Raw genomic sequence first — 20,508 nt, forward strand, 5'->3', positions numbered from 1 at the left:
GTGTGTGTGTGTGTGTGTGTGTCTGTACACAGAGCATGTATGCTTGTACATGCATGATAATTTTCTAGAAATATATGCAACAATCCATTAAAAATGGTGGTAGGATAAACTGAAGCGCTAAGAAAGATGCTTGGGGTATAAAAAAAGGATTGTGCTTGGGGTATAAAAAAAGGATTGTACTTGAGCTTACAGGACTGTTGTTTTCCTGAGTGGGGCACGAAAATCACGATTCTGAAGTGATTTTTAGAAGGGATATTTTGAGGCTGTGCTAAAGAGTAGGGGACTGATACAGCATTTGGCAGAGGAAAGACATTTTGAGAAAAAGGGGCATCCTTTAATTTTTTTTGTCTAGTTCTTAAGAGCTGTGTGATGTTACTTCTTTTCTGTCTCCCCACAAACTTTTAGCAGAGTGTCTCTTTCTGGTGCATTGTAGAGTTGGATCTGTTTTCTAGGATCAGTGACCAGATATATGTGGCCCTAAGTAGAGGCTGACAAGGTGGAATCAGCCCCAATGATGAGTCATTCTGCCTTGAGCTACCACTTTACCTATAAAATTTATTTAAAACATTAAAGACAAAAGTCTACGTGTGTGTAATGAACTGCTATGTATTTATTATCCTGCTTCAAAAATGAGACAATACCAGGTGAGGTGGCTCATGTTTGTAACCCTAACTATTCAGGAGGCTGGAGATGGGGAGGATGGTGGTTCAAGGTCAACCCTGGCAAAAAGTCAGTGAGAACCTATCTCAACAGACAAGCTGTGCATGGTGGCACTTGACTATGGTCCCAGCTTCATGGAAGGACATAGGTAGGTAGATCAGAGTCCAAGCCAGCCCTGACTAAAAATGAAGACCCTACCTAAAAGCAAAAGGGTTATAGTGTGGCTCAAGTGACAGAGTTCAAGGCACTGAGTTCAAATCCAGAATTGTTCAGAGAGAGAAAGAGGAGAGAGAGAGAAGAGGAAGAAGGAGGAGGAGGAGGAAGAGGAGGAGGAGGAGCCACCTCACCCCACCTTCAAGCCCTTTTATGATTAGCATTAATCCAATCATGAAGATGGATCTCTCTTGACCTAAATAACTCCCATTAGGCACCACCTCTTGACAATGTTGCATTGGTGGTTAAGTTTCCAAAACATGTTTTTGGGGGACATATGATAATGATTAATAAATAACAAATAATAATAAGTCTGGAAGTGACAAGTACTTCATTTCCAGGATCTGAGGGTGTTAAGGACTAGCTATTCTCCTAGGGTCCTTTTTATTTTTTTTGGTGGGACTGGGGTTTGAACTCAGGGCCTTGCAAAACAGGTTCTCTACCACTTAAGCCACATCTCTAGTCCATTTTGTTCTGATTATTTTGGAAATGGAGTCTCATGAACTATTTGCCCTGCCTGGCCTCAAACCTCCATCCTCCTGATCTCAGCCCCCCTCCCCTCCCAAGTAGCTAGGATTACAGGTGTGAGCCACTATCACCCAGCTCCTTGGGTCCTTTATCTACATACAGTAAGTGAATGAGCTTATTGTAGGTTAGCCCAAAGTGGCCTCATTCAAGAAATCAATTTTTAAAACTTAAATTTGCCTTAAAATTAGAAGATGATCTTTTTATTTTACTGTAATGTGCTAGAACATACAAAGTCTTTGGAATCAACATTCTCAAGTGATCACAATACCAGGCAACAGATAAGGAAGTGGTTAAATGCTCCTATCTCTGCAGTCAGGCTGCCTAGGAACAAATCTTGGTTTCCTGACTTACTAAACATGTGACCTTGAACAAGAGACTTAGCCTCTGTAAGCCTCAGTTTCTGTATCAGATAATATTGTCTAAGTTAGGAGTGCTTATGGTATCCCATGACAAATAAATTGTTAGTATGGTGCCTGCTAAATTTTAGCACTTTGCTAGCATTCAGTTAATAAAAATTGAATGGACCAATCATGTAATATTGTTGCTATTTTGTAGATGATTGAACTGAGGTTGAGAGTGACTGAAAAAATTACCCAGCCAGTAAGTGCTGGTACATTTGGTTGTGTGTGCGTTTGAACTCAAGACCTCTGCTGTGAGCCACTCTACCAGTCCTTTGTTTTGTGTTGTTTTTTTCCAAGATAGGATCTCTTAAGCTATTTGCCCCCAGGCTGGCTTTGACCCTAGATCTCCTGACTCTCCTAAGTGTCTAGGATTACAGGTGTGAGCCATGGGTACATCTTGAACCCCAGTCTCTGGATACCAGAGCCAAATCATCACAACATCACTTGCACATACAAATGCATTCCTCCAGGTCAGCAGGGTGTGGCAGCATCCATCTGTAATCCCAGCTACTTGGGAGGAAGAGGCAAGAGGATCGTGAGTTCAAGGCCATCCAGGCAAAGTTAATGAAACCCTGGGTCAAAAACAAAATACAAACAAAAGGGCTGGGGGTGTGGCTCATTTAGTAGTGCATTTGCTTAGAAAGAATGAGGCCCTGGGTTCAAATCCCAGAACCAAACAAAAACAAAAATGAATGCATTGGGCATTCACTCAGTAATTGTTTATTGGGTATCTAATAAGTGACAGTCACCATGCATGGTTCTAGGGAATTCTAAAATAATCCCAATTACACCAGGTCATCCTTGAGCAATCCTGAAATTACATATACCTTGGAGCCAGTCCTAGCACTGTATTTCACCCAGCATTGGCTGATAATGAATTTTGAAGACTTTTACCAAAGTTTTTATAGAGGATAGAGATGATTACATGATGTTAAACTGTAAGCCCCTTAAAGGTAAATATCATGTTTTACATATTAATATATAACCAGCATTTAGTGTAGTGCCTGACATATACTCTTGAATATCTGGCAAATGAATGGGATGCTAGACAGCCGAATTTAGTCCATCTTCCTAAATAACTTCTCAGGTGCCCTCCTTAACACCTTCCCCAGCAGATGCTCCAAAATTGTTAATGAAATTAAGACGAACTGAATTTTGAAGAATTCTGCCTCTTGTGAACTTGGATGGGGTTCTTCAGGGGTACTCCTGACTTCCAGACACAGGTAGTTATAATCTGAAACCAAGCCTAATGAGTTTGGGTGACAAAAATAAATATGTAAGTCAAAATATTGTGTCTAAGAGAGAAAGTGTTGGTAAATAACAACAAAAAAAACGTTCTCACGAAAAGATAAGGAGTGATCTCAGGCAGTGAGAACTGAGTGCCAGGAGCAGAACTAGCAATAAACACTACTGGAATTCCCAGGTAGGAAAAAGGGAACAGGTGAGTGGTAGGAGGAAATCTATTCCGGTGTCTTTCTAGACAAGTGTTAGCTGGTTTGTTCGTGTATCTCAGAGAGTTTCCTCTGCGTAGCAGCCCGTCAGTAGTTTAAGGCTTCAGGGTCATCTTTATGAATCCAAGGGGTCAGAGGTCTCAAGAACAGCACACCCTGCTGTTCTGTGTGGCATGGGAAGATGGGGGCAGGGCCCACGGGCTCAGATCTCCTCAGGCCTGGCTCCCTACTCTGTGCCAGGAACAACCTCCAACTGAGAAGAAGCAAGCCATGTTCTTCATCTGTCTACCCTGACATCAACCTTTACAAAAAAGGCCACAATCCCTATTCACTTTACTTCATAACCTCACCCTCAGCCCCTATCCCCAAAGTAAAATTAAATACTTCCTAGGATTTGACACTTTCATTTTCTAGACTACTACCTTGCTTCTGACCTCCCCACTGATGGAGAATGTTCCCCTGGACTTAGGCTTATATGTGTGTGTACATTTGTGTACACAAATATCACTGTGAGATTAAGAAAATGAAATATTTGATCATTAATACCTTTCCTAAATGCTTAATTTTTTAAATTGTGTTATCAATTCAAAATTATATTAATAGATAAGAGTTCATATATATGCAAAACATTTTTAATATACTTAATACTATAATTTCAGACCAGATATATCTGATATTAATGTCCTGCATTCATTTATATTTTCAGGACTGGAATTAAGGAAGATAACCAAAGATAGTACAGAATTTAGTAAGTGGTTTTGATGTCTTAAAAGCTGTTATATAGGCTGAGGTTTTAATTCTACATTGTAATTGAATACAAGGGACATTCCAATAAAGTTTCATTTTCTACAAACTAAATATTTATGAAAGTTTCAAGACATCTGCAAAAAAAAAGAAATAAGATATTTGAAAAAGGAAAACCTAGGTTTGTGCCTGACAGTTGACTTAAGCACAACATAGTCCTGCTTGGGACAATATACTGACCACTTCAAAGTAAAAGGAAAATGAAGTAAAGGGTACCCCTTACATCTTAAGGAGCTATCATGCTATGCCTCAGTTTCTACCAAGTCAAACAATAAGACCTCTAGTGACACTTGGTGCTAGCCAGTCAAACACACTTATTTCTTTCTGTGACAGCATGAGTTTGGCAGAACATTGGGAACTGGAGGCTGAGAAAAAAATGCGGCCTTCCTCCTCACAGAAGACATTCTAAGACGTGCCTGCTAGCACAGCACTGCTGAAAGGGCTCGTGGATGAGTCAGGCACAAATGGTAAGTGGGCTGATGAGACTTGCAGAGTTTATGAGAATTTCTGATGAAGCAGCACGCAAAAGTGCCTTTCAGTTATTGTATGAGTGTGATGCAGTCTATAATTTGTCTTGTTTGGGTTTTTTTGTTATTATATGTTGTGTTTCACTGAAGGCTGTTTAAGCTCTTTTTTTCCTTTGCTATCAGAATTCCTCTGTTTCGTGATGGAGAGTTGAAGTATGGTGGCAGGAATACTAAGTACTCCTTCCAACTTCACAGCCAGAAATGGCTGAGAGACAGTCATTATGTTTTATTAGCATCTTATTACAGGAACATGATCTCAAGTCTCATTTCCTAATCACAGATGCATTTCCGCACTCACTACAATCTAGTTGGATTCCATCTGAAGTACACAGGAACCAAGCCAAAAGCAGGACTAAGCAAACACCAAGTGTGCACATGGACTGAGTAAAACGTCTGTAGGCTCCTAGCATTGTCTTCCTTCCTAGACCCACTACCCTTCTCAAGTTGCTAGCAAAGAAATAGAGAAATGTCTGCATTTTATCTTGCAGTAGAGATAAGCCCCTTATCTTAAGGGCCTTAGTAGCTTTATCTCAGTCCTTGATAAAATTATTAGGAAAACTCTGACTTTATCATACAACTTCACAGCAGTATTTCTTTAAGTCTGGCCCCGTAATCTGCATTGGAATAGCCTGAGGAGTGTGAAAAAAACGCAGATTCTTCAATATCACCGAAGGCTCCCAGAGTCAGAAATTGCACAAATGGGCCAAGGGATAATGCAGTTTCAAAATCTCAGACAATTCTGAGGCAAGACAATTATTTGATGACGTCAGCGTTTTTACTTTCCCAACTGTACATATTTAAGGACATCTTCCTACTGGTAAAGAAGAGGGCAAAGGAACAGTAGCTGGCATTTGTAAGGATCGTAATAAATATATATTCCTTTCATTCCTTCTTAAAGAAACTTTGGACTATAGGAGCAAAAGGCAGGTAGATACCCAAGGTCCCTCCCCAAGGAAAAAAAAAGTCTAAGGCTCTCTTTGATGACTCCCTATAAGGAGGGCTTATCACCTGTACTTCTAATCCAGACTGCGACCCCAGGCTGGCCGTCAAGAGAAGCCTTCTGGGCAGTGTTCCAGGAGGACCATGTCCCGGGCTTCATCCTTTGGGGCAAAAAGCAATCTTCAATGGGATCTTCAATCAGCATGCAGAGAAACCTGCAATGATTTACCCTTTCTCTAAATATCACTGTACTTCTTACTCCCTGGATCAGTTAACCTGGATTCTCCCCCAAGATTGGTCTCGCTGTCTCTAATTCTGCACACAAAGTGCATTTTCCTACACTTTGTCAGACAGTCAGCCACCAATCCTAATGACTAGCGCATTGCATGTTGAGGTGTGAGGAAGAAGGTGGAACACAGTAAAAGCAAAATTTGGGTTTATAGAAACTACAGGCCCCAAAATGCAATTTTGCTTCCCAAAGACTACCATTCCCAGCATGCACTGCAGCCGGGAAAAGAACTGCAAGCTTGGCTGGAAAGTTTGCGTTCTTGTCACCTCGGTCAAAGGAAAGATTTTGAAAGGATCCGGAGGACGTTTTTTGCCGAGTGGTCACTCCCTAAAGCCAGGCCAGGAAGGGGAGGACACTGAGTCGAGCCCCGCCCCTCCTCCAGGGAACTCGTGGCGCTCCTAGCTTGGCCGCTGGAATTTAAAGATCCTGCAGCTGCACGCCTCAAACGTTCCCCATGGTTTCGGTGACCAGAACCGTGTTTGGAGAGCTGCCCTCGGGGGGAGGGACAGTGGAGAAGTTCCAGCTGCAGTCAGACCTGCTAAGAGTGGATATCATCTCGTGGGGCTGCACCATCACAGCCCTGGAGGTCAAAGACAGGCAGGGGAGAGCCTCAGACGTGGTGCTGGGCTTCGCCGAGTTGGAAGGTGGGTTGCAGCCGGGTCCCCGCCCGCACCGCGCGGACCTCTGCAGGGCCAGGGACCTGGGCAAAGTCCCGAGCTTGGGTCCGTCCAGCCAGGGAATGCGTGGATTCGGAGGGCGGGGGAAAAGTTTGAATGCAAATAGTTGTAGGATTTGGCGTCTAGTTACCGGTTCAGGCTTTGCTTCAGTAAACTCAAAACGCAATTGAGAGTAAGCAAAACTCAGGCAACCCTGGGCGATCTTTGAACTGCAGGCACCAGGGGGTGTGGCTCCTAGTCCTTGCCTCGTGCTCGTTCTGGGGAAGGAAAATCAAAGACGTGCATCTTCTACTTCCTTTTTCTTTTATCAGATTCTCTTTGAGGCTTGGTTGTCTCAGAAATGCTCTATAATGTAAGCTGTGTGTAAGCTCAGCACAGAGAGCTTGGCTGCTCTGGTCAATGGGGGTGCAATGCCCAGCCACTACCCCTCATTGCTCAATAAATATGTCCTGAATGAAATCCAAAGGATGCCAACTCCAGTCTTCCAACCAGATGGACTTTTATCCCATTGGGATGTATGGGCAGTTAGGATCATGGATTAATTCATGCTTTCTGTTCATTCACTGGACTCATTCAACATGAGGTCCACCTTCAAGGAACTTGCAGTTTAACTGGGGAGACAATTTTTAACCCAATAATTGAATAAATAAGTAATTACAACTGCAGTTTATGCTATCTCTTGGCATTATGGCGTAAGTATACAGAAAATGTGGCCTGAAATACAATCGGCAAAGGAAAACTGAGAATTAATACCCTATGCTGGTGGTGCGGGGGGAGTGTGGGCAAATTGTGGGAGAGGAGGTTTGAGGTTTTCCTTTTGGTTCTTTAGATCTTTAATTTGGCTCATGGTTTGGGGTCAACAGGAAAACTCTTGAGCGTTTTGGTTTTCCCTCTTAGGAAAAAAACTGGTTCTCAGGCTCCTTAGCAAATTTTGTTATGAGAATATTGGTGAGGGGCCTATTCCTCATCCCACTGCTTGAGTTGGAGGAGAGGGTGAGGAGGCCGTTACAAGAGGCTGTGTGGTAGGAAGATGTGGGGACATGGGAAAGTCACCTCCCCTTCCTCTCTTCCTCTCTTCCTCCAGACAGCTTTCAGAGTTAAAAAGGCAAGTGAAGGAAGAAAATTTTCTAGAATCACTTTGCTGAATCACTCGTCTCTGCTGATGGCATAACCATTTTCTTGGCTGAAAATAGAATCACCACGAGATTACTCAACTGGTGCAAAATCCCTGCTTCCCTGGAGTCACAGGAGAATTGGATATGGCCTAGAATTCCAGAGCCAGTAGGAGACTTGGGATGATAAGCTGTGGGCACCTGCTCTTATCACCTGATTTCCATCTCTGCCTTATCACCATTCAGAGGAGTACTCACCAACACCTACAGACACACATACACCCTTCCCTCTCTTCTTGTCATTTTCTGTTCTGAGATAAGAGGCATGTGGATCTAAAAGCACCAGGGTCTTTGGAATCCATATAAAATGTGAACAAACATGACATGGCACCCATGAAACACCAGTTTCTCAAACAGGCATGGAAGTGTCATTTATGGACACTTATGGATTGTATGAGGTGCGAGGCCATTCACACAATCATCCGTGAGTCTGGGACCTTGGTAGAAGTCTCAGTGGAAGAAAGTATTAACCCCAAATATTCATATAAAGGAGAAAAGACATTAGCTCCTTTTCAATTATAGTGATCTATCTGGTACCAACATATTTTAAGAATGTTCAATAGCATTTTCTTATCAGGATGCATCATAGCTTCACAAAGTGCCAGGTTGAATCAAAGCATTTCATATATTCTTCTTGGTGCTGGATCAAGTTGGACATTTTTGTTCCTACACTATAATGCTATAATTTAGATAATTAAGTTATTCTATTATTATTATTTTTGAAGGTACTGGGGTTTGAGCTCAGGGCTTATGCGTGGTAGGTAGGCACTCTACCCCTTGAGACACTCCACTAGCTCTCTTGCATTGTGTATTTTTGAGATAGGGTCTTTCCAACCTATTTGTCAGGGTTGGCCTCGAACCTTGATCCTCCTGATCTCTGCATCCTGAGTACCTAGTATTACAGGCATGAGCCATCAGCACCCAGCTAATTAAGTTATCCTAAAAGGAAAGAAAGCTATTTTTAAAAGAGAAGTTGAGAGGAAAACACCTTCAGAATATTACACAATACTGTCTAATATGCTCAGCTATATTCAAGGTTATTGCAGGTTAACCCTAGATCCCTCAAAAGAAATAAAATAAAAATAAAAAATTTTAAAGGCTGTTCTTTTGGGTTTTCATATACTTTAGTGTTGCCAGCAATAAGATTTCACATGTCATAACAGGAAACAAATTGTCTCAATCAGAAAATTATGCAATAGCTCTCTGCTACCAGCATATTAAAACTCATGTTAAGAAACTGCTGACAGTATGTGGTCTTCCTTAAGGAAACCCTGGGTGTAGGAAGGAGACTTCATTTTCACTGTACATTCTGTTTCAATGTCTGATTATGTAAGATAGCTGAGCAAACGAGGTAAATAATTTGAAGTAACAAGACTTGACAGAAGAAGACATTATCTTGATATTACCTTGCCTCAGAAGTGTTTGGAGTCATAAGGAAGGACTAAGCCCTTTTGAAACTGTCAGGTTGAATGGGAACAACCTCCAGTTTCCCAGAGAGATTATATATACTGCTTGGATAACTGCCATTACCAGAGGTCAGAATGGTTCCGTTTCTCCCTGGGAAAATGATATCTTTCTTCTCTAGAACTATAAAGAAGGAAATCATAGGATCTTGTAGTTATAGCCTGGAAAAACCCAATAATACCTCCTGTGGGTTTTTCCTACCACTTCTTGTCTTCAAAAGTGTTTTTCATCTGTGTGACCCACCTACACTCATTATGACTTCTTTCAAAGTCTGTGATGAGAATATTTGCTTATAAACCACAGGTATAAACAGTCTACCCATACAATTAGTGAGACTCCTTCCTTTTCATTTTTTCCCCAGTTACCACCAAACACCCAGATATGACTGCCATGAGATCCATTATGAAAGAATAAGTCACTAAACTTCATGCTTTTGGAGCTGGGGATGTTGCTCAATGGTAGAGCTCTTGTTAAATCAAGTGTGAGGCCCTGGGTTAGGCCCTGTCCCACAACAAATAAATTAATAGTGCTTTTAGGAAACCTGAGTTCAGAAAGGGGGTGGAGACAAAAGGAATTAGGTTAGAAGCTAGAGCTTAGTGTAGTAAATGCCCAAGAGCGCCCTTGTGGGAACATTGAGAATTCTTGGTTTAAATTTCTGCCCTGCACTGGACAGGGGGGGTGGGGAACACACTTGTAATCCCAGCACTTGAGAGGCTGAAGCAGGAGGATCTCAAGTTTGAGGCCAGCCTGGTTACATGGTTGAAACCTGTGTCAAAAAAAAAAAAAAAAAAAAATCTCTGCTTTCTCCCTTAAAGCTGCATCTAACAGTGGGCAGGTTCTTTAACCTCTCCAGACTTGTTCCTTCCCTGAAACAAATATTGTGAATATTAAATTCACTATGGACTCAATATGTATCTGACTGTATCTGACTATAGGTAATATGTCTCTGACTAGAGCAGTTAGCCATTCTCATCCCCTTTCCTTCCTTTACCCTCAAATTCTTCCCCACTCTACTAGAGTTTTTTATTTCGCTTTGTTTACCCTGCATAAAATGGTATGGAGGTTCATCTAGGGCAGAGTGAGGATCAGGCTGTGCCATTCTCTGTGTTCCTCCATATTGTAAGGCTGTACCTTACCCTGAGTGCCTCCATTTTATATGAGAGCAGTTTTCTCCATCTTGAGTGCAAATGCTGAGGCAGAATGACTCTGCATCTTGCTTGTGCAAGTAAATGACCATCATCTGTCCAGCACAAACCATGGGGCAGACTGATAAATAACTTATTAATGCAAATAAAAGATTGCCACCTGTAAACTTATCAAATTAAATCAAGAACACATAGACATGTGGGCATATCAAACCATATCAGAAAAAATAGGCCCATGAACTTACTGGATACACTACACTCAGAAATAATGCAGCCCCCTTACTGGATCATATAAAAGGAGGGATACCTGACACTGTGGTACTTGGCAGTACACACCAACCTGTCATCAGACAAGAGGGGGACAAACTCCTGACTGTCCTCCTGGATTCTGCTCAGCTTAGATCCTTCTGCTTAACATGAACCACTCAAATTGTCCATCTATCTGGACCCAGTAAGCTTGGAAGCAGCTTTGAGCCTTGAACCAGCTCTTGACGTTGAACTAACTCTTCATTTTGACATCACCATGCCTCAACAGCTCTGCGACAGAATTCGTTATATTAATATCTGACCACCTACAGTGACTCTTTTCATCTATGTCAGCTCTCTGTTCTTGCCTTCAGAAAGGCCTCTGAGTCTTGCAGCCACTTTAACCCTTGATGAGCAATCCTGTAACCTCTTTATTTTTTTGAAGTATAATATGTGATCTGAGAGTTAATATTAGTAATTAAGATTTGGAGTAAAAGAACCTGGTTTCCAATTGGTTTATGGCTATCAAGCAAAATCAGTAGTACTTGTCAAATTAATGCTAATGAAATGGATATGGATGTAGCTTGTAAATTTATTGTTAGTCAATAAATTCTGACATTGTAGAAAAACACAAGCATGTCCACCTATGTTTCTAACCTAGCTCTCATGATAGGCAGCCAGCAGCCAATATAAAAATATATAAAATATCTTGAGTAATTGAAGTAATTGTCAATTAAAATTTAGTTGTTTACCTAATATAGCCAAAGGACAGTTATTCAAGGGGTAAAGGTTTTGAGGGAGTAGAGTAGATTTATTTCAGACTTTTAGGTACTCTGACAAAGTTTCAAGCTGTCTGAGTTGGGCGTCATAGTTGAGGACCTTAGGATGTCAGAGGAGTGGAAAGTCCGTGTCCCAGGATTAAGCATTTATTAATTTATTCTAGCCAGTTTCTTGCCCAGAAACTGGGCAAGGGTAAACTTTTCCTCAACTCTTTCTCTCACCTCAGTGATTATTTGTTTGAATTAGCATTCATGGATTGACCTAGGAACTTTGAACTTTTCATGGAAAACAGTATTTTCTGCAATTCAAAATAACTTTAGTCATGCCTTACTTATAGGATTTGGGATTGTGACTTTTCATAAATCTGATTTGATGTGAAAGTGGAGTAACATTTGAAAATAGTAAACCTATTTGTTCTGTGTAGGATTTTTAGAGACATTTAGGAATAATGGTTTCTCTGTCCTTATTGTTTAATCCGCAGATACTATTCATCCAAAACAAGAAACTGGCAAGTGCTTTCTGTCTCTAGGGCTGACCAACTGTTGTCAGGGAGTGGTTGCTTCCAAGGGAATTCTTGAAAGTCTGTGTGGCAGAAGCCTTGCTATCTCTTGTGTGACTGTCTCTAATGCTTGACTCCCCCGGCACAGAGTGGGGGCTCTGAGTATCTTATTGAATAAATCAAGGTAGGACTAAAAAAATAGATATGGTCAGTTTTGATATAAAAATCCATCATTTCTTTATGCTCTTGAGCTTTCTTGGGACTCAGAAAATGATGCCCCATGGTGAAGTCTGCAGAAGTGGCCCCAGAAAAAAAGTTTCTGAGTTTCTCCTGCCTTCCAGTGACTCCCTCTCATCCTCCCCTAAGCAAACCATAGAAACTACACTTCTTCTTCCACAGAGAAGGTCATAGAAACCAGAATCCCTTTTTCCCCAAGCCAGCCAAAACACAAGAATATTTATTGTGACTTTTCCCTACCTTTCCATGTAATAGTTGCCATAAAGAAATTCTCTGACCTTCCTTGATTTGTTGTAGGTCCTAAAACTCCATTTCAGAGAGGATCTTGCCCCATACCTGTAAGGAATGCTTCCCAGAGAAGCCAAGAAGAGTCTGGACTGATCTTGCCGGGTTTCCCCTTTAGTCTGTCACTATTATCAGATCGTATCCATTTGATCCAATTATATTTCTACATAGCTATCTGGTAGCAATTTTGGGGTATTCCAGATATTCTTCGATTCTTGGATACAACATCTAAGATTAGAACACTGCCCCAGGTAGAGCAAAAGAAACTCAGAGAGTAGGAAGACAGTAGAGTAATTTATTATTAAAGCAGAATTATACCTAAAGGGGTGAGGTGGGCAGTTTAGGTAAAGACAGCATGAGCTGTGGAGCTTGGGGTTTTATCAAATGGAGTTGGATCAGTAGGTGGTATGAGATAAGGGCCCTACCATTGGGTCCCTTCTCAAATGGTTTGGTCACTGGCAGAGGCTACCCAGGTATGAAAAGATGTCTGCCTGCACATTTGATCCTCTTTGTCTTCCTTGTTTAAACAATATGGGAAGTGGGCTCCATAAGACTGTAGGGCCATTATCTTAATTATTGGCTCAGGGTGTAGTCCAGCTGGGGTTTTAGAATAGAATCTGGTAGTCTGGAGCATTTCCTTGGTCCTGCTCCTGTCTACCTAGCTGCCTATGCTAACATGTCTATCCTTCATGAACCTAGGCACAAAAATGAATAGGCCCCCTGTGTCACATAAAAAAATTAAATAAGTTTGTTGTGCTTGTCTCTTATTAATTTGTCTTTTGTTATAAGGGTGTCATCCATGACCCTTTATGATGAGCAGTAAAGGGATCACCCCCTTTTCTGTCTGAAAAGCAGAAGAGGCAAAACTAAGAACAGGTTCTTAGGCCCTTTGGGACTCCTTTTGGTTAACCAGTGTAAGGGGTTGTAAAGCCAAAAACTGAAAAAGGGAGGAGGGTGTGGAGGGAGGTGGGAGTGGGCAGACATCAGCCAGCCTGTGCCTAAGGATGGTGGTAAGGTCAGTCAACCAGACATCTCATGCTTTCCATATACAGCCAGCCATCTGTATCTGTGGATTCCACAGCTATGGATTCAACCAACCACAGATTGAAAATATTTGAGGAAAAAAATTGCATCTGACTTCTCTTGTCATTCCCTAAACAATACAGTTTAATGACTCTTTGCATAGTACCACATTGTATTAGGTATTATGTGTATTAAGTCTACAGATGATTTAAAGTCTGTAGAAAGATATGTAAAGACTATATGCAAATGAAGAATTTGAACATCTGCAGATTGATATGGGATGAAAGGGGTGTTTCCTGAAATGAAGCCACCAGGGATACTGATGGACAACTGGTAGGTAATGAGATGCTTAGAGCATAGACTTAGAGCCAGGCATGGTGGTTCATGCCTTTAATCCTAGCACTTGGAAGCCTGAGGCAGGAGGATTGCATGTTTGGGGATAGATTGGGCTACACAGAAAGTTCCAGACCAACCTGTGGTACATGGTGAGACTGTCTCGAAAAGAAAAAAAGTATAGACTTAGAAGCCAGATTATCTAGAATCAGGTCTTGGTTCTACCACCAACTAGTGTTTCAGGAGCAAATTACTTAACTTTTCTGTTTTCAGTTTCCACATCTGTAAAGTTGGGGTAATAATAGTATCTACCTCAGAGGAATGGTCTGAGAAGGAAATGAGTAAAATGCAGAGCCCTTAGAAAGTGGCCGGAACATAGAAAAGAAAGTGCTCCGTAATTGTCAGCTGATGAAATAGCTCATTGGCAGGACTCTGAGGCAAGGAAGCAAGGAAGGAACCAGAACGCTGAACCTGGAAGAGAATGGTTAATGTTTAACTTGTGCCCAACCAGTTGAGTAATGGGAACCTGTGACCCTTAACTGGCCTAACTGGTTCATGGTCTGTATCCTGAGAGCCCCTCTAGTTCTGAGGGGCTTGAGTTGCATTCTCTGCTGGTCAGAAGTAGAGGTGGTGGATACAGAGCACCTCTAGAAAAAGGAATGGAATTCTGAGCACATCTGAGGGAAGGGTAGAGTGGTGCTAATACAAAAACAATATGCAACCATGATCTCTTCCACTGTAAACCAAGAAGAGAAGGAAATCCTAGAGTACGTCCGCGCAAAAAGTTGTAACTGCAATGATGCTACATTGCTTTTCATAGCACCCCCCAAAAAAAAGAGCCCAACATTTTATGCTCATCAGTGTACACTGTACCCATCAAAAGGAATATGGAAAATGGATATACAGTGATATGGAGAAATCTTAAGACTTTCAATAAATGAAAAGTTGCAAAACATATATGTAAAATATGTGTGTCTATTTGTGTGTGTGTACATATGTATATGTATATATATAATTTTGGATTTTTTGAGATAGGGTCTCGCTTTGTAGCCCAGGCTGGCCTTGAATTTGTCATCCTTTTGCCGTAACCTCCCTAGTGCTGGATTATAGGCATGTACCACCACACCTGGCTTTATTTATATATATTCTTATATGTAGTTAATTCAAAGGAAAAATTAACTGTATATATCAAATTGTTAACAGTGGTTACCATCGGGAGGGCAGGGAGCTGAGAGGCAAGGAAGGCTTTTATGCATTAGGATTCCCAGATGAAGCAAACAAGAATACAAGATGGCCTAGTTTAAATTTCAGGTAAATAACTTAAACTGTCCCATGTATAGTAATACTATGAACATACTTATATTAAAAAATTATTCATTGTTATCTGAAATTCAAATTTAACTGGGCATCCAGTATTTCCTCTAGCAAGCCTACTCTGTATCCTTGCGTATTACCCAGCTCTCTCTCAAGAGTATTTTTATGTCCTATATTTTTATATACTAGTTTAGGATTTTGATAGTTTTCTATCAAGTCTATACAAAAATATAATTTTTAGTTAAGAAAATTTATTGGAGCTAGGTATGGTGGTATACTCCTGTAATTCCAGCACATCCTGGAGAAGGATGATTGAGTTCCAGGCTAGCCTAGGCTGCAAGAGAGAGATCCTGTCTGAAAAAAGAAAAGAAAGGAGATTGGGGCATGACTCAAGTGGCAGAGCACCTGCCTAGGAAGTGTGAGGCCCTGAGTTCAAATCCCAATACTACTTAAAAAAAAAGCATATGTAAAAAAAAAAAAGAAGCATATGTATGCATGGAAGGATGGAAAGATATAAATATTGGCAGGGGTTCTTGATGAGATTAAAAGAGATTTAAATTTCTTCTCGAATTCTTTAAAAATTTTTATAGTAACATGAGTTAATTTGGGGAAACGTCCTCTGTAAGAAGTCTTGTTTTTTTATGAGGACTCTGATACGCACAACTTGTGGTCCTTGCAGCTTCCTTCAGAAGTGGTAGCAGCAGTGTGAGCCTCCCCTTTGGTTTGAAGTTTTAAAATAATGCTGTTATTCCATGTCCTTTCAGGGTACCTCCAAAAGCAGCCCTACTTTGGAGCAGTGGTTGGGAGGGTGGCCAATCGAATCGCCAAAGGAACCTTCACGTTGGATGGGAAGGAGTATCACCTGCCTGTTAACAGAGCGCCCAACAGTCTGCATGGGGGGTTCAGAGGGTTTGATAAGGTGAGTCAGGGTATGTGACAGAGTCCCCTCTTGGCACACTTCACAAAGTACCCTCAAGCATGCCTTCAGTTTGCCAGGCATGATCAGGCATGACCCTGGAACATTTGCATGGTAGGGTGACCCAAGAAAGAAGCTTCTCTCAGGCTTCGGGACAGCAGACTTGGTGGCTATGTCTAGGTTCCGTCCTTTTCTAGCTCAGATAGGGGAGCCCTGAGTGAAAGGATGACAGCCCCTGACTTAGGAAAGATGAGGAATGATCTTCTCACAGTGTTGGGATCAGGGAATCAGGCCGAGGAAATGTGGAATGGTGATAATTCCAACCACTTACTGCACAGGCATTCACATACATATCTCTAGCCCTTGCTAGAGCCCTGTATTATCACCAAATGAGAAATCCAACACTCTAAAAAGCCACACACTTCTGAGATGGAATAGCCAGGCTTGCTTGGTGACTGCCAAGCCCATTCCTACACTGTAAGTGCTGGTGTCCCCCAAGGCCACCAGGGATACCTCTGGTCCAACACACCTCACCATACCTGTTGCTAGCTCCCCCCCCATGAAGGGGGGAGGCCTGGCTACCCTGGGTGCTTTATGCCCTCAACATTACCTCAGGGACCAGGGTCATGGCACCTGCCTAGCAAGCACAAGGCCCCAAGTTCAAACTCCAGTACTACAAAAGAAAAGATTACCCCAGTTCCCCCTTTCTAAATAAAGAACTCCCATTACCTAAGTTAATCCATGGAAAACAAGGTCAAGAAAGCAAATGGGTTAAACAGCTTCCCTGAGATCAGAGTGCCTGGCCCCTGCTTCCTAGCCCCTGGGGAGTCATCAGGTGAACTCCAGTTATTCTCCCTCCAATTAGTTTCATTTCAGGCTGTGAGGGAGAAAACTTCAGAGAGAACTTTCCTGTAAGCTGTACCATCCAGGTTATTGCTAGAGTACAGCCAGAGAAGGAACACGTATGGCTGTTAAAGGCCACAATTTCTTCTCTTCTGCCTCTGGCCACCACCTCTCCTACTGAAGGAAGTTGGTTGCTCTGTTTTCCCCTCTCCCACCAGCTTCCTGTCTGTGGGGTAGAACCAGGCTTCCCTGTGGTTCCCTTTCCTCAGAAAGAGAATTCTCACACCAGCACTTGGCAGGGACTATGCCTTGAGACACTCCACCAGCCCTTTTTTTTGTGATGGGTTTTCTTTGAGATAGGGTCTCATGAACTATTTGCCCTGGCTGACTTCGAACTGTGATCCTCCTGATCTCTGCCTCCTGAGTGACTAGGATTCTCCGGCAAATTCAAAATGACCTTGCTTTTTTTGCTCCTTGAGCCATTCCAGAGCACAGAGCCCCTAAATGTTTTTGATATAGTAACATGAGCAGCATCAGATGAATTTACTTTTATGTTTTATTGGATCTCAGCAATTAATGAATAATTTATTTGGAAGTATGTGTTTTTCTATTTATAGCAACACATCATTTTTAAAGATGAAAGTTGAGTAACCTGACAGGACTAGACATAGCACAACAAAGCCTAAAGATGCAAAATTTCTGAAATTTGAAAACTACAGGGTCAGGGAAATCCTTCCCCAAAACATTTCATTTCAAATATTTAATTCCTACAATTTTCCATTTGGGAAATTCATTTTTCTTTTTTTTAATTACACATGTAACAGGCTTCCAATCTTAAGTGCCTTGAAGGTTCAGTATTTCTAGGAGATAATTAGAGTGAAAATTGATTTTTTACTAAGCTCAGTGAATTTGTTTCAAGTGCCAGCTGCTTTCCCTGTGAATGAAGGAAGAGGCCTTCATGCCACTGGGCTCCCTTTCCTAGCAAATGCAGGAGTGGGTGGACAGAGCCAGGCCTCACGAACCCAGTAGGTTCTTCATTTAAAATGACAGAATTAGGCTTCAACTCTTCTGTTGAAAATGGAGATTTGAGGCTAGGGGGTGTGGCTCAGTGGTAGACTGCTTGTCTAGCATTCTTGAGCAAAGAAAGAAGGAAGGAAGGAAGAAAAGGATGGAGGGAGGGAGAGAGGGGAGAGAGAGAGGGAGAGAGGGGTGGGGGAGAGAGAGGGAGGAAAGGAGGGAGGAAGGGAGAGGAAAAAAAATGAAGATTTGAACAAAACTTTCACTGAAACTAAAACTAAGATGTGGAATAGTGTAGACAGCCAGACCTCAGTTTGTATCCTAGCTCTAGTACTAATCACCTGTTTGATTTTAAACAAGAATATATATATGAGGCTCACAGAGAGTGGCTCAAGTGGTAGAGAACCTGCCTAGTGAGCAGGTGCTCTAAGCTACACCTCTAGTCCATTTTGCTCTGGTTCTTTTGGAGATGGAGATCTCACAAACTATTTGCCCAGGCTGGACTTGAACCATGATATGATCTCAGCCTCCTGAGTAACTAGGATTACAGACATGAGCCACTGGCTCCCAGCTCTAAACAAGAATATTTTAAACAATGAAATATTTGAAAGGATTCTACTCCATTTCTGTGGGATGTTAGAGGTAGACATAGACAAGTTAATGCCACAGAACTCAATTTGCTCATCTGTAAAATGGGGATAATAGGATTAGTTGGAGCCATATGAAACTGTCAGTGTTCAACTACTTTGCAAAGATGGTCATGTCATTTGGCTCAACTGAATCCTTTACCTACAAGGTGATTTATGTAAAACACCAGGTCAGCAATTAGTGAGAGCTCAATAAACTGATATCCTTAACAGGACTGAGATCCTCTGGCCAGCTTATGCTGATTTGTAGAATAAGGGACCAGGCACAGGCTCTGGGTTGCATCTATTGTCACTTACTCTCTGGGTGAATTGTGACCAACAGTTTATCCTTTCTGATCCTCAGCCCTCTGGCCATTCAGTGAGGATAATGGCACCTACTTTAAATCTGCTGTAAGACAGATGAGGTAGTCCTTGTGAAATTTCTAGTCAGGTGTCTTGGCTCATACTGCACACTCAATAAATGTTGGTTTACCTATCTCAAGATGTGTGATCTTAGAGCCTCCAGGGAGAGCCTGAGAAGAGCCACTGTTAACCCAAGATTACTATTCCTATTTTCAAAAGCTCTTTTGGAAAACTTCTCTTCATATTTTTCTAGCCATTCTTAGAATCACATTTGCTAGAAAAAGAAAAAACTTTTAAGATAATTTTTAATTCCTTTATTTTATGGAAAGATGGGATGCCAAAGCCACACAGTGAGCTCGAGACAAACTCTGCCTCAAATCAGTACTCCTGCCTTGTGGGCTGGAACTCTTCCTAATGGAACAAGTAACTTATTTGTTAAACTCTGCCCAGAGACCATAGAGTGTTTTCTATAAATATTGTGTAGGGTATATATAAGTATTTGTATAGGGTATATTTGCTGGGGTATAACGCAGTAGTAGATACTTGCCTAGCATGTTCAAAACCCTGGGTTTGATAGCCAGCACCAATAATAAATAGATAAATAAATAAATAATTTGTCTATAGTACCCTTTGAAACAGGAGCTGATTTATTAAAGTTATTTTTAAATAACTTTATAATCTACTAAGTAAACTAACCTATTAAATAACCTAATATCTACTATTAGTAGATATTTGGTATATGACACATCAGAATGGAGCTCCATCAGAATGGAGAGGGTGGTAAGGGAGGGGGTGGGGGCAGGAGGGAGAAATGACCCAAGCCTTGTATGCACATATGAATAATAAAACAATAAAAAAAAAAGAAAGCAGGAAAAGATAGTACAAGTTAAATATTCTGGTTAATAAAAAAAATGGAGCTCCAAGATTAAAATGTATGTTAAATAAAAAAAACCAAAGAAGAGGAAAATGTTGTAGCTATATACATATTAAGTAGGGGGAAAGAGGATAGGCAATGGGAGTAGATAAAATTTTTTTCTCAAAAGCCACTTTTGTGTACAAACCAGTTTCAGATTAGGTAACATCTAAGCTATAATTCAGAAGCCTTAATGATCCATGGGTGTGGGTCAGGTAGTAGAGCTCCTGTCTAGCAAGTGCAAAGACCTGAGTTCAAACCCTAGTACTGGAAAAAAAAAGAGCCTCAATGATTGCAAAACCATTTCCCTTTCTTGAATCAGTTGTCTTTAAATATTGAAATGTGGCATTTAGCTTGGATTGCAGCAACTAAGCAGCTTTGAAAACACTTTTTTTATAGGTCCTCTGGACCCCTCAGGTGCTATCAAATGGCGTCCAGTTCTCCCGCGTCAGTCCAGATGGTGAGGAAGGCTACCCTGGGGAGTTAAAAGTCTGGGTGACATACACCCTGGATGGTGGAGAGCTTGTCATCAACTACAGAGCTCAGGCCAGTCAGACCACACCAGTCAATCTGACCAACCATTCTTATTTCAACCTGGCAGGCCAGGTAAGTGGACTTTGTTCTTCTCTCCTGCTGTAACTGACGTGCTTCATGGATGAATGGAGGGGTGAGGGTAGAGAAACCAACCGAGTTTGGTGATGGGGTCATTCCCATGGTGATGAAAAGGGCTTTGTAGAGCATATGCTCATAGTTGGTGTTCAAGAAATGGAAGCCATACAGGAGGATGGAATGCCTACACCATACTGCCAAGAGAAGTAACTATTTCCCATATGCTTCAGACAG

General features: G+C 41.5%; 1 protein-coding gene across 1 annotated transcript in view; it reads left to right on the plus strand.

Annotated features, from left to right (window-relative positions):
- The first annotated feature begins 6,033 nt into the window (after positions 1 to 6,033).
- Positions 6,034 to 20,508, plus strand: part of Galm (galactose mutarotase) — a 50,980-nt gene continuing 36,505 nt past the window's right edge. Inside the window, exons 1-3 of the mRNA XM_020161987.2 lie at positions 6,034 to 6,456; positions 15,752 to 15,906; positions 20,065 to 20,271. Coding sequence (XP_020017576.2) covers positions 6,267 to 6,456; positions 15,752 to 15,906; positions 20,065 to 20,271 — 552 coding nt within the window. The 5' untranslated portion in view covers positions 6,034 to 6,266. The remainder of the gene's footprint in view (positions 6,457 to 15,751; positions 15,907 to 20,064; positions 20,272 to 20,508) is intronic.

The sequence above is a fragment of the Castor canadensis genome, chromosome 12 (genome assembly GCF_047511655.1).
Source record: "Castor canadensis chromosome 12, mCasCan1.hap1v2, whole genome shotgun sequence".
In the NCBI taxonomy this organism is placed as follows: domain Eukaryota; kingdom Metazoa; phylum Chordata; class Mammalia; order Rodentia; family Castoridae; genus Castor; species Castor canadensis.